The sequence below is a fragment of the Vipera ursinii genome, assembly GCF_947247035.1.
Source record: "Vipera ursinii genome assembly, chromosome: 4".
NCBI classification, from domain to species: Eukaryota; Metazoa; Chordata; class Lepidosauria; order Squamata; family Viperidae; genus Vipera; species Vipera ursinii.
The window spans coordinates 97,633,377-97,651,544 of NC_139514.1; the positions used below are offsets into that span (position 1 = coordinate 97,633,377).

Consider the following 18,168-nt stretch of genomic DNA (forward strand, 5'->3'; position numbering starts at 1 on the left):
GGAAACTGCTTTGATCAGCCCCTGCAGTTTTCTTGGCAAGGTTTTTCAGAAATGGCCTTCTTCCTAGAGCTGATAAAAAGTGACTAACCCAAGGTTACTCAGCTGGCTTTGTGATTAAAGTAGGACTAGAACTCAGTCTCCCAGTTTCTAACCTAATGCCTTAATCACTACACCAAACTGGCTTTCTATTGTTTTATTAGACCCACCCAAAATATCAAGACTTTTTGAATATTCTAAAATTCTTCATCAAGCTACAGAGGGGAGTGGAGAAAAAGTTAAGTTCAACAACTAGGCAGACTTGAATGGTTTGGTTTAGTCATCCCTAAGAATTGCAAGTTATAGTTCAGCATCCACATTCTCCTTGGTTTATGGCTATTTTTGGTAACTGCTGGGATGCAAAATGTTCAGACCTCAGGATGAGGAGATAAGGCTTTCAAGTGAAGAAGGCTTAAAATACATTTCTTTTTCCTTTTCCTCCCAACAGGGGGGAAGAACAATTGAATTATGTATTGCCCGATGGTGGGCAAGCCTCAGTGATGTCAGTATTGATTATTCCATTTCTTTCCATGGCATAGTTTGTACTACATCTCAATTGAACATTGTAAGTATCACAATTTTCTTTTTTTCTTTTGAAATTCTGTCTGTTTTTAAAATGTAGCATTGTTAAAATCATAAGTCAGTAGTACTGCTAAATGCCTAGCCAAATTGCATGGAGGCGTAGATGAATTTTTTCCTATATTAAAAATGAAAAATCACACAATTTCAGCAATCTTATCCAGTAAGATTATTAAATAGAGTTAAATAATATTGCATAGAATTGACCAGTTTTATTAGGATAATCATTTTAGTTTTGAATTTGTAAATGGACTAAGGGGTCCTTGAAGTTTTATGGCATTTATTTATGGTGTCAAACCTGCCCCAGCTAGATCCCTAGGAAAGAAAGACCCTTGACTCTTGATAGGTTCTTTGACTGAGGGTTAGTGATTGCAGCAAAAGCAAAGCTAGATCTGAATATTCCCACACAAACATACAAAGTATTCTCCTTAATGTGGCCCTCTCCCATGACCAGAGTGTCAGTGTCCAACAGCATGCCAGCCTGATATTTTGGAGGATCCACTTTGTTTGTAGGCATGTCTCAGAGAAGCTTCACATACTTTCCCAGGTCTGGTGTCCTTGAGGCGGTGGAATCTGGCCACTTGGCACCTCTGATTCCTGTCAATGTCCTCCTTCTTCCCTCATACCCCATTTCACACCATCTGCATAACCTCCCTAACTTTCTTTCCCCCCCCCTTTGTTTATGGCAGGATGCCAGCAAAGTTAGTGATACATAGCGAAGTTGGCAGAGCTGACATATTTTGTGTTACCAGCTCTTAAGTGGAAGCACCTTGGAAAAGCATGACTTTTAAATATATATTGTTGGCATAACATTAATCTAAAATGTGTTTCAAATAAACTTTTTCACTCTGATTATAGCATGCTTCAGAAGGCATAGTGCGTTTTGATGTTCAGGCAACACTGAAATACGAAGATATTTCGCCTTCCATAAATCTCAAATGCTGGGTTCAAACACTAAGGTACTATAAGACATTTAGATTGAAATAAGTGATCATTGTGATTCATAGTGAAATCAATAACTTGTACTGAAGTTAGTAAGATTAAACAACGTTCCCTCATGCTGAATATAAATATAATAAAGTAAGTTTAATAGTTGAGAAAGATATTCCCTATTTATGTTAGGTACATAATCATTGGAAGTCTGTTGAATATTTAGAGGCCTTTTAATAATGATTTAATTAGAAAACTAAAAATAGAATTATGGCTTGCAGTCAAGACAGCTAATTTATATCTGAGGCAGATTGTTTTGTTCTTAACATTTTTTAAATAATCAAGAGAACCTGGTTCATGTTCAAGGTGAGAAGTTCTGTCCCTGAGACAGTATGATTTGAAATATTTTGGCCTGTGAGTCTGGGTTTTGTGTTGTCATCTGAACTTCCCAGAGTTGCCTCAAACTGCAAGATGGATGACATATAAATTTAAGCAAATAAAAAAAAAAGTTAGATTGTTAAATTGTGTTTAACGTAATTAAACATGTACATAAATTAAGTTAGTAAACATACCTGTGTATATGTACAAGTTTTAAAAATGTACAAGAAGCAACGGATGGAAACTAATCAAAGAGAACCAATCTAGAACTAAGGAGAAATTTCCTGACAGAACAATTAAATCAGTGAAAGGACTTGCCTCAAGAAGTTGTATGTGCTTCAACACTGAAGGTTTTTAAGAAGAGATTGGACACCCATTTGACTGAAATGGCATAGGGTTTCCTCCTTGAGCAGGGGGTGGGACTAGAAGACCTCCAAGTTCCCCTTCCTACTCTGTTATTCTTTAAAACCTTACCTTCATTTTTCTCCTAATATGTATTGTTGTATTGCTGGATTGCAGACCACTGAGTGCTAAAATAAAGCCTTTAGGATCCCGAGACGTATTGCCAAATAATCGACAATTGTATGAGATGGTTTTGACATACAATTTTCATCAAGTAAGTTTGAGTTATTTAACTGGATCTAACTGTAACTCAATAAAATGATTTCTTTATGGAATGTCACTTGGCGGCCATATAAATTTGTTTAATAAAAAAATTAATAATAAATTATGAGCCACGCAGTATCATTTAGAATCAGATGGCAAGCAAGTTTAATAAATTATCACCATCAGTATCAATAATATTATCATTTAATTTTGTTTTTAAATGCCTTTATCATTTTATTTTTGTTCAGCCCAAAAGTGGAGAAGTAACTCCAAGTTGTCCCTTGCTTTGTGAACTCTTATATGAATCAGAATTTGACAGTCAATTATGGATTGTCTTTGACCAGAATAAAAAACTAATGGGATCAGGTGATGCTTATCCTAACCAGGTACGCCAATATGTTTGAAGTAATTTTTTAATGTAATTCCATAGTCTTTTTAGGTTTAGGATGCAGTGCTTGTCATTTTTATGCAAATAAATATAAGAAGAATTAGGCTTTTTTCATTTTCAAGTTGAATTTTCATTAATTTATACACTATTCTTATGCAAATATTCCTACTTGTGAATACTATGAAGAGTAACTTCATATTGTTCTGATAAATCTGCTTCTTGAACAAGTTGTTTGATTTTATAAACTAAACAGTTAAATATTTTATAAATTTATTATAAATTTGACTAATTTAGAGCTTGTCATTAGGAAATGTATGCAGCTTTTATCTATTGAACTGGGACTAGGTAGGTAGGACAGATAGAGAGACAGACCTTCCTCAATTCCATACATGCCATTGTATGAGTTTTGTAGGGTAGTAATAGGCTTTTAAAGATCCTTAAAACTGAGATAATCATTTAATGCATAGTGTAGAAATCATGTGCAAACAATGAAAAGGATTGAAGCATCCTTGAAAAATTAAAAATCTGCTTGAAATATAGCCTTCTGTGTTTGTTTGGGCCTAAATGCCTATCTAGCTTTTGCCTATTTTTCCTCTTCTGCTAATGCATGGGCAGTGATAACATCCTGAAGAATGGTGTAAGGATAGAACAAGTCACAGCTTATGTTATAAGAAGTGATAGAAACATAATTTCTGTGAAACCACAATCCCATATTAGGCAGTTCTGCAAATGGATAGGTTAGCATTCCATCCAGTAATAACAGTTAAGCTATTCTGCGATTCTAAAAGATTGCTGATCCATATAAATGAACAAAATTATTTATTAGCAAGACTCTTAAATAATTTGTCTACAAAGTATGAAACTTCAAGATTTTATGTATTAACCTTGCTTACCCAGTATGAATCATTTTCTCCTAAAGCAGTATAAATACTATTAAACAGATGAAATAAGAATTTCTTGGCCCAGCATTTGCCATTAAATTGAATCACTCACAGAAGGCTTCTGATGAATTTGGGCATGGAGAACGGTTCTAGATCATTTTGTAGTGTAACTTCAGATATTAATGGTACTGAGGGAACTTCTAGAATTGCAGGACAAGAAGGGCAAGGATCTGCAAAAATCAAATCTCCAGCTGGAACTCCTAATAGATTTTAGTCCATTTTACAGATAGAAAGAACCTTCTATGTTTATATAAGAAATGTTCAGGATCCAGTTAAGTCAAATTGAAATAGGTTATACCAGGGGTAGGCAACCTCGGCTCTTTTATGACTCATGGACTTCAACTCCCAGAATTCCTGAGTCAGCATAGCTGGGAGTTGAAGTCCATGAGTCATAAAAGAGCCGAGGTTGCCTACCCCTGGGTTATACAGCACACAAATTTACCTGTTTTAAACAATATTCAACAGAAAATATGTATCATAAAATTTGATACTATAATTCAAGTACATAACACTCAAACCGAAACATATATTTACTTCATGCTGGTCAGTCTGTAACTTGATGAAGGCTTTGAAAAGACCTCCCCGGCAATGTTAGAATAAGATTTTAAAATTTAAGACTGGAAATACCATTTACTTTGTGATTGGAAGGGATTTGAGTAACTTTTCTTGTTAGATTTTTTCCCCCAAAGAATTTAATAACAGATCCCTCTCTATCACTCAAACATGTAATAAATGTCCAGGTTTAAATTTTGCATACCTATCAGTGACATGTTTTCTGAAAATATTCTACTTCAATTAGAAAGGAATAGTGTAAGTTGAACTGGAGAAATTTTTACTGTGTGTTAAATCTTCTTCATCAAATATGTATGAGTCCAAGTACTAAAGAACTGCTCTTTTTTCCCTAGTATTCCCTGAAACTGGAGAAAGGAGATTATACCGTGCGGCTACAGATCCGTCATGAGCAGAGCAGTGAGCTGGACCGCATCAAAGACCTTCCATTTATTGTCTCTCACAGACTGTCTAGTGCACTGAGTTTAGATATCTATGATAGCCACAGTCAGGCTCTCTTAGGGAAGAAGAAAGCAAACAGTATCTCTCTGCCACCAAACTACACTCTGCCGTTCTTTGTTGCATCTTTGCCAGATGACAAGTAAGTTATGTCCCTTTGGTGGCACATAGCATGCAACACTTTGATTAGTAACTATTCTGAACTTTCAAACTTGGGAATAAAAAAAAAATTAGTTCTGCCTATTTATTTCTATCCTGCGCCTGTATAGGCACTACCATCTACTGAAATATGGCTACCTTTCCTCTCCAGTGCCCATGTTTCCATATATTTTCTTAAATCTGTTTTTTCTTAGTGTATTAAATCTAAAGCAGTCAATTTTTGCCAGTAGTTAGAATTTTTGTTGCCTTAGGGCAGGGGTCGGCAACCTCGGCTCTTTTATGACTCGTGGACTTCAACTCCCAGAATTCCTGAGCCAGCATAGCTGGCTCAGGAATTCTGGGAGTTGAAGTCCACGAGTCATAAAAGAGCCGAGGTTGCCGACCCCTGCCTTAGGGAATAGCGGCCAAGGCAAGCAATTACACTAATTACACTAATATCAAAGAAATGGTGGAACAGAATCGTTAAAGAAAGGTTGCAAAAGGAGAGAATGAAAAGTGAGTGGCAAAATTAAAATGATTTTTATTTATTTTAAATAATGAAATAGAATTGTTAAATTGTCCCGCAGTGAGGTGGCCGTGGCGAGTTGGCCGTGGCAAGTTGGCTGTGGCAAGTTGTCCCATTCTGTTCCACTGAGGTTACTGGAATGAGCAGAGCTGGATTTTTAAAAAAATTTCTTGGGTGGGATCAAGGATCCAAATAGGTAGCTTCCTGAGGCCTCCTATTCCCATTCTCAGCCTTAACCCCCATCATCCCTATGTATTGGGCTTGACATTGTATTGCTGAAATTAAGTCAAATTTGCAGTTGAATTAAACCCTTTTTTTCAATGGGGCGGTACAAAAATGGGAATGTGATCATGAATTTAAAGCATGTTTCATTTGTTTGTTTGTTAGAGTACCTAAAGGAACAAGTCCTGGATGCTATCTTGCAGGATCATTGACGCTTTCAAAGACCGAACTTGGAAAGAAAGCGGTGAGTAAAATAAAACCCTAAAGTCAATTTTATTTAAAGGTAATTGAAATGACAAACTTGTATGAAAATGTTTTTGAATACAGTAATCCAGATTTTTGGAAGTTTTTTTTCCTGGAGTCTCTTAAAAAGATTTAAATACCAAATGCCAGTTTTCTTCATTGTTTCAATATTACTGCCTCTCAGTTTCTTTTTTGCTGTTTTACAGTAATTTCCAGCACCTTGTTATAGATTGTATGCTACATTGCTTTTAATAATTTCTGTAATATTATTTTATCCTACATAGCTTGGAGTTTCACTTCAATCTAAAAAGGTATAATTAGTGTTAGTTATTCGGGTTCTGTTAAAATAGTTGCTGTCAAGCATCCATTTGCTGAATAGGAAGTACTTTCTTATTTTAGGCCATCCTTTTGTTGATGATATGCTTTGTAAGGTTTCATTTTGTATAATAAAAATGAATTGTATAAAGCTGTAGACATATTGTACTAAATTAAAGATGCAAGTATTTGTTATCAAGTAAATTTTGTTCACCAATAGTGCATCCTCAAAATAATTCCTTTGTTATCCAGTTACATTTTAAAAAATATGGAATAAGTATATATATTTCATATTAAAATGTCATAAAGTTACGTTAAATATATTTTCCAGACTAGGAGTATAGGGAATGTGTCTGATCAGTGAGTTTCCAAAACAATTTGGTTTAATATAATTGATAAGGTTTAGGAATTGATTTTACCACCTTTAGTAATTCATCCTAAAACATGTCCACCATTCATACATTGGTTATTTTCCAACTGAAAATGTTTTTCAGTCTAGATTTGTTTGGAACAGATACAGGTAAATTTACTAATTGTATTTGAAATTGTAGCTTTTGTCAGTTAGACCATGAGCCCATTCAATTTGGCAAAACAAGTGGTAACTGTCTAGATATTGGAGAAAGTTTTTAACAGTGGTTAAAATAATGATGGTTTTTCCCTGCTGTTATGCTTTAGAACACTACATTATACCGCATTCTTGGTGTTTCTTTTGCCTGCTTATTATGGAAGAGGTTATTATTATTAATTTAGCTAGAGAATTTTTCCATGCCTCTTATTTCGTCTGGCTTTAAATATTTCACAAACCATAGACGACTGTGGTGCAGTGCAGCTAAGATGAAAACATGTCAGAGTCTAGTATACTGTTTTAAAGATAGAAGACCATCTCCAGCCTGCTTCTGTTCAAAAATTAATCCCTGACCATTTAAAATGTAGTTTCTAGATTATACTCAGTCCAATATATTTTTATTTGATTAATATTATTTGTTAAAACCAAGTGATACTTCTGTACTTTTTTTGCTTTTCATGTGAAAGAAATGAGGTAATTTCACTAATGTAACAACAGTGTTGTGTATAGTAAAGGTGTGATCTAGAACATCGGCCCCCAACCTTTTGGGCACCAGGGACCCGTTCCATGGACAGAGGTTTTTCCGTGGACCAGAGAGACCGTGGTTTTGTGTGCTGCCTGCATTATTTGCACGGCCCAATTTCTGGCATGCTGCGGCCCTGTGCCAGTCCACAGACTGGGGGTTGGGGACCCCTGATCTAGAAAATTAATTGTAGTATTGTACTATAAACAAGTCAAGGTATATATAGGGGAAAAAACTAAAATTGGCTTGAATTATTGATAGTTCTTCAAAGTCATATTGTAGGATTTTTAATGCTTTCCATGATCCTACCCCAATGTTGTATTACCGCTAGAGAGCAGAATATTCAATGGAAATGGAAAGTTTAAGAAAGCCATTTCAGTTCATTGAATTTTAAATGGGAATGTGTGCAAGGAGTAAAAGTTAGTTACAAACTCTGTTGTTGGGCTTCAGAATATTGGGATTGATTTAAATCAGGAAGATTTAAATCAGATCCTTAAAAAGCAAAACATTTCTGTTTTATATTTTTAAAGCTAAAATATTGGGCTTTAGAAGTATGTTTTAAGGGGAACAAGACATTTAGTGTTCTTCAGTAGTAAATAAAAACTTGATAGGTAGTGTCTCCATTCTGTAGAGTTTTATGGATATTTTCTTACAGTATGTTGTTCTAACTCCCAGGGGCAGCCTTCAGCAAAGCGACAAGGAAAGGTTAAAAAGGTACTGAATGCCAGTTTTTGAAAGATGTATTTAAGTATTTTTGCCTATCATTTAAAGCAATATAGTTATTTCTATCTTTGGTTACCTTTTATGAAGCTTAATTATTCATACCTTTGAACAGTAAAATTGGATCAGAATAGCAGATTAGTTTAGCACAATAGTAATGATATTCTGTGATGGGAGCATTTAATATTATTACATCAGTATCTTACGCTGTAAAATGGTTTTTCTTTTTTTTAAAAAAACCACACATAGCTCTTACTATTGCCATATGAAAACCACAGATAGTAAGGTTGGACAGGATAAGGAATATTAGTCCAGTACTATAGTTAAGAGAATTATCTTTGCTTGGCAGCGGTTTCCTCCTCCAGTGACTACACCCTCATTAGAAACAATGAGGGGCATTGAAACTGTATTTGTATCAAGGGCTCTTGCAGCAAAGAGGGGAGTTTTGTTTATTTTGTAATTTTTAATAGTGTAGCGTTAGAGGATGTGATGGTTAAAAGTTTGAAAAATCATAGGCAGCTATATTATATTATACTATTCTAGCCAAATGATGACTGCTCTAATCAGTGAACCTGTATATGGTTTAAGGACAGCATTTATTGGAGATTGATTTAAAAAACTTTGAAATTAGTCAGTAGCTTAAATAATAGAAACGTAGCCCAAACTCATCTCATAAATTGTTGAAATCTATAAGTGATTGCTATTGGATAGTATCTGAGAAACGGTGCTGTATTTCTCAAATACTACTTGCATTTCCCCCTTCACATTCCCACCCTTTTTGACTTAGGAATGGGGTAGGATGTGTAATCAACAGTATTCAGGCACCATCTTGGCAGAATGGTTTGCCATTTTTTTGACATACAATTTTATGTGTTTATTTCCTATAATAATTGACAATCACCTGCTGAACAAAATAAAAATTGCTGGTCTAAGCCAGATGCTTGTAAAAGAGGAATCTAGAGCCATCATGATAGCTGGTATTTATGAATATTCCTGCCATAAAATGTGCTTTTATATTTATGTAGTTTATTTGGTTTATCTACATGTTTTATGGATGGAATTATGGAAATTGAAGGATTCCAGTAGAAAAACAATATTTTTTACATGTTTCACTCAAGTGAGACAGCTCCATGCTAAAATAAAGTGAACTGTGGGTTGTTTTCCTGTAATTGTTAATAAAACATTATTTGTTTACTTAGCATTTTTTGCTAAAATGTTTGCTTCTATGGCAGGCATATAAAGGAATTGTGATATAATGACTTGTATTTTAGACATTTTTCTTTGACTGATATGTAGTTCAGTCCATCAGTGAATGGGAAAGAAAGAATTCACAGAAATGCTTTACAGCCCATAAAGCATTTAATAATGCATCCCTATTCAGCCTTTCATGTTTTAGAAGCTGACCCAATTTTGCTACTAACAGCTTTGATGCACCTGTTATTGAAAGTATTATTAACAATTGTATCTTTGAAAACCACTATTAGACTTTTTTTACATTATGTCAAACTGATTAAGTGGCTTAAAAAATGAACTGTGGAAGTCTTTTGGGAAATTTTGACTACTATTCCAGCTAGGATTGGGTCAGATAGCCAGCTGCACAATATAATGATGAATTGTAATTTATCTTTAATTAATACTTTATTGGGATATGTCAGTTGTATAGATCAGGGATCCCCAAGCTTCAGCTTATTGACCCTCTGAAGAAGCTTCATACTGTTATCAATTTCCAAACATTTATTAAATAATTTCTCAAAAAACACTAATAGTAGTAAATAGTAGCAACAACATCAACCCTTTGAATAGTTCCATGAACCCATGGGTCAATATTGATCACTTTGGAGAATCCTGCTATAGATATAGATTTGATATAGATTAGGGGGAAATTTGAGATCAGCTTCATGGGCACAACTTGTGTGCATTTTGATTTTCTTCCACAGTTGAGTTTATAAGGTCATTTATGAACAACCTATAAATAAGGGTATTTTTTGTATCTTATAGATTTGTTTAAAGCATGTTTACATATTATACATTTTTGTTATTGTAAAGCACATTAAATTCAATTATCAGCTGGGACAAATCAGGATTCAAACAACTGAAGCTATGATATACTATCCTGGCTTTTTCTGAAGACAGTGACATTTTTCTTGTTGAATAAAAGGAGATGGGAGGAGGCTAAGAGAGTAGATATACAGGCAAATGTCTTAGATATATTTTGACTTATTAAGTGGATATACTGGCCAAACGCCGCCACTAACTCTTTCATAACATTGTTAGCTTTTTATTCGGTGTGGGTATTATTTAAGTGGATCACCTCCTCCTTATATTAGATACCAGTGACTGCGTGACATAATTTTTCAAGATTCCTGGAAATTCCTCCAAATGCTCCTCTTCTGGATTTCATTTTTTAGGTTTTCCTCTCACTTTTTTCTCAAGTAATGTTACTTTTATTTCAAAAACTTTTTAAAAGTTTGGTCTTTTTTCCTTCTCTCTCCCTCCCCCTTTCTGTTTTCTCTTTTTAATATCACCATCTTTTTTTAAAAAAAATCTTCCAAGAAGAAAGCACAGAAAGATAGATTGTAGGACAAAAGGCAGCAAGTACCCTTTCGCTTAGCCTGCCAAGTCACCTGCTTTCCTGAGTTTTCCCATGCAGGCTTTTCCTGCAGTCCTCCCAATTATTTAATCGCAAGAAATTTCCCCTGGGAAAAATGTTCAGTTCCTGTGTTTTACCCATAATCTTGCATATTAATATTATCTCAGTCTGTTGTTATAGACTGTACATTTTCATTTTCATATGCCACCATGATGTTGACAGATTTACTGCGATATGTTGTAATGTTGCAAGAACCTTGATTGCAAGAACCTGTGAACTGAAGACTTACTCTAGTGGATTCGAGGCTGATTCTCGAGTGAAGGTTGAAACAATATTAGGGGGTAGATTTTAGTGTGAGGGATTGCTGCAAGCGTTAATACACTATGTACTTGTGAGGGTTGGTTTGTTTGTTTTTAACTGACTGGCTTATCCACATTTTGGAGGAGAAATGTAGTTCACAGGCAGAGATTGAGCTTAAACTCTTGTTTAATAGGATATGTGTGCAAATATTTAACTGAGGAAGGGGCAATATGTTTTTTAGGAGACGCTAGTTTATATCTGACACTTATACTCAAGGCTTTATGAAGGTATAACTCACAAGCTCTTACCTGATTTCTGAAAAGTATTGATTCAGTAAAATTCAGGATAAGTTTGAGTCTTTGTGAACAGTTTCATATGGAATAGCACATAGGGCAACAAAGAAATATTTGCAGCATTTTTTAAAAGGTTTTGTCAAATACTTAGATTTCTGAGACCTTAAAAATATGATTCTGTGCTTCTAAAAACCTGATACTAGACAAAAATTTCCATAAGTATTTGTTGGTTGGTTGGTTTTAAATGAGATGTACTTCACAATTATTACAATTTAACTTGCAAAAAATAAATACAGAATTTTTATACTGTTGCTTATCTTTTTTTAAAAAATAAAAGAATAGCTTAGCATTATGATAACTATTAGTTGAATATTTAAGTATATTTTTACCATATTGTGATTTCATCCTAATCTCTTTTGAATAATGGAATACATGAATTGAAATTCTGCATTAAACATTGAACAAGAATGCATAGGTTCGTCAGAAATGACAGTAATATTTTATTAGCCATGAGGCCATATCCTAATATAAAATACAAGACAATAAGACTAAATGTGTAAGAATGCTAGCAATATATTTTAGATTGTTTAGACATTACAACATGTACTCTTATCATCTGAGGAAAAAGCCTCATGGTTAATGATACCAGTTTGTTTAATTTCTTTTTCAATAGTTGTGTCTGCTGCATTTTTCCACAAAGGAATATATAGGTTATGTGAAATTAAACTTACAGAGGCAAATCAGTTGGCTGAGGTGCAGTTCTTGTGAAATATTTCTAGAATGATTGTTAATCAAAAATTGAAATTTGTGGAAGATACTTCTTTGAACTAAATCTGTTCTAGTCCTCTGAGGCTTCAAAAGGTTCTGAATGATTGTATACATTCTCCTTAGTTTTTATAGTGTATGTTTTGTGAGAAAGAAAATATTAATACCTACCTTGACCAAGTTGCTATGCTTTTTACTCTAGGATGTAATTTCAGTTCATTATCATTTGATCCCATCTCCAATAAAAAGCAAGAATGGAAGCAAGGATAAAGAGAAGGATGCAGAAAAAGATCTAAAGGATGAATTTGCGGAAGCTTTAAGAGATTTAAAGATACAGTGGATGACAAAGTACGTTTAACATTTTGATTTCCATATCATATCCTTGGAGAACTGATGCATTGATGCAAATTGTGTTTCTTTTCCACCATGCCTTCATTATAGATCACTTGAGTCAGCATTTTCATTAATACATTTATTTTTAGGTTTGATACCAGTGAGATATACAATGAACTGAAAGAGACCTTCCCTAACCATCTTCCCTTATATGTTGCAAGACTTCATCAACTGGATTCTGAACAGGTGCAGCCCTTTCTCTTTTTTTTAAAAGAACTTTCATTTTAAATCCACTCAGCGCTCTCCAGGCCCCGAACTGACAAATGGCTCCTAATTCAGTGTTCTAAATCAACCAAAGTTATTAACTGAACACCTTGTAAACTGTTCCAGAATTTATCCTATTTATTATATCAGTGAGTATCTTGTTGAGATCAGTGATAATTTTTCTTCCCATAGAATCATTTCAGCAGAACGGGGTTTTTTTTTTTGTGCTGAACTTCAAGCCTAAAAACAAAACCAGCCACAAACTTACTTATTAAATCTACAATTTATACAACACATAATCATAACTTGAAAAAACAATATTGACTTGATTTGATTGTGAATAAATGAGTTAGACATGCTATGCTGTTTTCCAGTATATTTATTTGGTATCATTTTATAATTCCAAAAAACCCTTTCATGCTTAAATTATTTTTATTTCAGTTCAATTTGGATTTTTTAAAAAAAATCCCATTTATATCCCGCCCTTCTCCGAAGACTCAGGATGGCTTACAATCTAAGCACAAATCAATGTGCTTAGCAATAGCCTTCATTCTATGTATATGCCTGCTTATTAGGGCTTTCGCCCCCCCCCCCCCAGCGGCATTATTACATAGTCAGCTTATTGCCCCCAACAATCTGGGTCCTCATTTTACCTACCTCGGAAGGATGGAAGGCTGAGTCAACCTTGAGCCTGGTGGGATGCGAACCTGCACTAATTGCAGGCAGCTGGTGTTACTTAAGGAGGCATTAGCCCACTGCTCCAACAAGGCTCTTTTCTCAAGAAGTCAATAATTCATTTTTGTACAGAAATGTATACTTTTTCAATTGTTTCTCCCAATTTATCTTTTTTTTTCTATAAATTCAACCTAGAATTCCATGCATTAAAAAAAAAGATAAAATGCAGATTTGAAAACCACCATATTCAGTGTTACTTGACTATAATAAGCAAACAGTTGCTACCTGGAAACATGTTCCAATAATAGAATAGAATTCTCATTTATAGAATTATTACATTGCTGCTGAAACTATAATAATCATTAGCATAACATTAATTCTAGTGAATTACAGAGGACCATTCAAGTTACTGTTTTTATGCTTATCTTTCTGCATAGATATAAAGCTACATGATGAGTAGACAATTACAATAAATGCACCACTTTATTTTCAAAATATGTTTTCTGCTTTGGATCCAAATAACTTTATTATTTTCTTTCCTATCAACTGAATATTCATAATATATTAATTCATACATATTTATTTGCCACCTATCTTGCCATGAGGCTACTCTAGGCAGCTTACAACAATAAAAATAAAGGAAGAAATGAAAAGAGAATAATTGAATAAGAGAATATTATTTATTTTCTTCCAGGAGCGAATGAAAAGTTTAAATGAAATAATTGAAGCTTCTAATACAGTGATCTCTCATATCGATCAAACCGCCCTTGCTATTTATCTTGCTATGAAGACAGATCCCAGGCCCGATGCTGCTACTATAAAAAAGTACCTAGCCAGTAAATACTTTTTTTCCTTGCATTTTATTTCAGCAAAGTTATCTCCTCTTTTCAGCTTAAAAATTAGAATGTTTTCATATTCATGAGAAAAGAAAACAGTCATAAACGGTGCACACTTAATTGCATTTTATAATTTAAAACACTATTTTTAATGTTGGTGTGATATTGCCAAGGAGGAAATGCTGAAGACTAAAATATCACAGCAATAGATTTCAAAGAATATCCGCCAGCCAACGATTTCATTCTGCTTTCTCCCTGCATCTGCCCAAATTCTTCTATGTTATTACCCATTTGTATTAGATTATGGCAAGCATAAAATAAAAATATACTTTAGAAATCTTTAAAGCTAAAATAAATGGTAAACTGTAAAACCATAAAGCAGGTATTTTTAAAACAAATTGGAAAACCCTTCCTTCTGAAGATTGAAAATAAGATTGAGAGCTTTTTCTTAATTCTTTTATCTGGTTTTGCCTTCAAAAATCACTGTAGGCTTTTACTCCTTGTTAATATTATTTCTTGTTTCTCTATGTTTCTAGCCACCCAAAATTGAATTTGTGAGATGAGTGGCCATGTAAATCAAATAAGAAAATGAATGAATAAATGTTAGTGCTCTTCCTTTGAAGGTGGTAGAACTATTGTTTGTTTGATGAAGATCCCTAGTTAAAAATATGTATTTTGGAACCTAGTCTCTTTACTCCAGTTTAGAAATGTTACCTTCTCTTAAATGTTATCTACTTAGAAGGGATGCTGGCATATTTTGTGTGGTGGTGATATTCAGAAGTTAATGAAAAATGTATATATAGGTATGATGAAAGAGACCTGTTCACATAAATAAAATAAAATTGTTCCCACATAGTGAGATGGAAAAGCAGAAATCTACCTTAGTAGATGCTCTTTGTCGGAAAGGATGTGCATTATCCGATCAACTTCTGCAGTTACAGGCCCAGGAAGGGGCTGCATCAAATGACACTGAATGTAAAGAGGATAGCCAAGAAGCCATCTTGAATACTCTGACAGAGACTTTCTGGGAAACTTCAAAATGGACTGACCTGTCTGATAGCAAGGTATATTGAGAGGAATAGAACTATTTGTTCCTACAGTTGAAGAAAGGAACCTTTAGGTTATGGTACCTATTAGTTGAAGACAGAGTTTTATATTTAAATTGTATAAAAATATTTCCATGAAAGAACTGCTGTCAAAATAGTAATTCAGTCTTTTGTAGCATACTGTATTAGCCCAGGTAATAAATAGGACATAATGGCAGTGGCTTTCCACCATTTTTCTTTGGCATGTTGGCCTTGTACATCTTACATGTTCTCTTGAGATGGGCAATTTTATAAATTTGATTAAATCAATAAATAACCTTTGGCTGTAGTCTAGTGTAAACTAACTCAGCTGCAGCTAAATCTAAGCATATTTAACTGGAAAGCTGTTAGAATGTCTTGCTTTATATGGTGTTGCCCATGCTGATAACATCATGTAAATGAATGCCTCTTTCTTTCAAATATATTTAAATAAGTCCTAAAATAACCTTAATATAAAGTGTTTAGAATTATACAGCTGGGAATGACTCAAACAACATTAAAGTGTAGCCAACTTAGCTTGAGAGATTCCCCTTTCATTAAATACAAGTAGTCCTTGACATGCAACAGTTCATTTAGTGACAGTTCAAAGTTATAATGGCATTGAAAAAAGTGGCTTATGACTGTTTTTCACACTTACAGCCATTGCAGCATCCCCCTGGTCACATGATCAGAATTCAGATGCTTGGCAACTGACTCGTATTTATGAAAGTTGCAGTGTTCCAGAGTCATGTGATCAACTTTTGTGACCTGACAAGCAAAGTCAGTGGGGAAGCCATATTCACCTAACAACCGTGTTATTAACTTAATAACTGCGGTGATTCACTTAACAAATGTGGCAGCAAGGTCGTAAAAAGGGGCAAAACTCACTTAACAAATATCTCACTTAGCAACAGAAATTGTAGGCTCAGTGTGGTCGTAAGTTGAGTACTGCCTGTACCTGGAGATGATTTTTATTCTAGTTCTGACTTGTCTATTGTCAACTACAAAAGTGAATTAGAATGATTAATCTTTGCAGAACTTATATTCTGCTTACAAATCTCTGCCTCCATTTTATAATACTCTTTTGTAGGTTTTGCTCTTTGCTTACAAGCATGCACTGGTAAACAAAATGTACGGCAGAGGTCTCAAATTTGCAAATAAACTTGCAGAGGAGAAACCCACGAAAGACAACTTGAAAAATTGTATACAGGTAAGTTGTTATTGCATATTCATTTCAGTTAAATCAGTATACAAGTTTTAGTAACATTCTAGAATTATAAAATCAAATTGGGACAGATTTTCTAGGCCTAATGGCTAAAAACATAAAGAAAATAATTTTGATGTTCCATATGCTGACAGCAGAATGGTCTCTGCACAAAAATGGAACTTTAATTCCCTCAAAGGATAACTGGCTGCAAAGGCAATGGAGTTAGCAAAGATGGCTAAATTGACTGCTTTAATTAAAGAAAACAATACAAATAACATTTTTACTTGGAAACTGCTCCTGGACTTTGTCCTTGAGATGGAAAAAAAAATAAAACATTGATTTTGGGTTTTGCTGATTAAATAGGTTTGTTGTTATAGAAATGGCTAGTATATATGACTATGTAAAAGTAAAAAGTTGAGATTGTATGTTATTCTACTGCACTAAACCATGTCAGAAGTCACTTTTTCCTCTTTACTTTTCCCTACTTTCCCATTATTTTCATTTTTCTTTATACTTTAATTTTGATAAACTAATAAAATTTGTAAACACGACAATTTTTCTAGAAATGTCATTGATTAAATGAAAATCTAATGTTATATATTATATTCTTATTTTAGTTGCTAAATACATTAAATTTCATTTTCATGATTTTTTTTTGCTCTTAACCTTTTAGCTAATGAGGCTACTTGGATGGACTCACTGTGCGTCTTTTAGTGAAAACTGGCTTCCTGTGATGTTCCCACCCGATTATTGTGTTTTTTAAAATGCTGCAGTTGTGAATTCGAGATGTTCTTATATTGACTGAATATAAAATCTGTGAACTTACTGGATTGCATGTTTTCATCTATTACTGAATGCTTCACTTGTATGTATTAATCAGAGGATAAGGGGCTGCAATATATATGTATAGTTTGGATCCAGACATGAAGAAGTCTATTTAAACTGAATTCTTAGTTCCTTGAGTAGTTCATTTGCTTCAGAAGTGAAAATTTAAACACAAAACCTACTGCATACATCACATTGCTGGCAATGGATGTTTGAGAACAGCCAGCACCAAAGTTTAGAAAATGGAAATGGAATAGCTTCTTGCATGTGTATGTGGATCTTAACTGTAATTTTAATCATAAGGCTATACAAGCTGTTATTTTTACAATGAGCAGGATTTTAACATGTTTAAACATAAATTTTCAATTGTATGAAGGCCTTAAATGAAGCTACAACAAAAGTAGCTAAAAACGTATTTATTAGATTTAATAACAACAGAACTTAATTACCAGTATCATTTGCAAGAGTTTACATTTTATTATTTTTTTTTAAAGAATAACTTCCACACTCACTAACAATGTGTTCTGAATTACTGTTGCAAAGGTGCTCTGGATATCTTCAATTTGGAGATACTCACAAATATCCACATGATACAGAGTATCGGTAAAAAAAATCGATACATGTATAAAGTGTCAGTTAACACTTAATCAGGTATTGTAAAACTTATACATATATGTTAATAATGTTTGAAAAACAAAACTGCGGAATAAATGTGCAGATTTAAATATCAAAGGTTTGAGTACTCATGGTTTAATTTTTTAAAAATAAAACATTGAATAAATTTGAAAACTGTTTTAATTTTTCAGCAATGTGGCTCTGTAAAAGGACTATACACTCACATTTCCTTATATTCTAATCAGAAAAAGTGTACACTCTTAGCTTTCATGGTGCATGAGTG

General features: G+C 33.8%; 2 protein-coding genes across 4 annotated transcripts in view; one reads left to right on the forward strand and one right to left on the reverse strand.

Annotated features, from left to right (window-relative positions):
• Positions 1-17,257, forward strand: part of TPP2 (tripeptidyl peptidase 2) — a 53,174-nt gene extending 35,917 nt beyond the window's left edge. The window contains exons 18-30 of one of the 3 annotated variants that reach the window (XM_083361688.1): positions 485-601; positions 1,474-1,574; positions 2,443-2,539; positions 2,778-2,915; positions 4,764-5,008; positions 5,918-5,996; positions 8,074-8,112; positions 12,269-12,414; positions 12,549-12,645; positions 14,033-14,163; positions 15,031-15,238; positions 16,329-16,448; positions 17,119-17,257. In XM_083361688.1, coding sequence (XP_083217814.1) covers positions 485-601; positions 1,474-1,574; positions 2,443-2,539; positions 2,778-2,915; positions 4,764-5,008; positions 5,918-5,996; positions 8,074-8,112; positions 12,269-12,414; positions 12,549-12,645; positions 14,033-14,163; positions 15,031-15,238; positions 16,329-16,448; positions 17,119-17,208 — 1,608 coding nt within the window. In that variant the 3' untranslated portion in view covers positions 17,209-17,257. Of the gene's footprint in view, positions 1-484; positions 602-1,473; positions 1,575-2,442; positions 2,540-2,777; positions 2,916-4,763; positions 5,009-5,917; positions 5,997-8,073; positions 8,113-12,268; positions 12,415-12,548; positions 12,646-14,032; positions 14,175-15,030; positions 15,239-16,328; positions 16,449-17,118 lie in introns of those variants that run through there. The other 2 variants (XR_014492401.1, XM_083361689.1) reach the window with 2 other exon arrangements.
• EDNRB (endothelin receptor type B) overlaps positions 5,394-18,168 on the reverse strand; it is a gene marked incomplete at its 5' end in the record, with an annotated part of 157,947 nt that continues 145,172 nt past the window's right edge. Inside the window, one exon of the transcript XR_014492402.1 lies at positions 5,394-5,414. The remainder of the gene's footprint in view (positions 5,415-18,168) is intronic.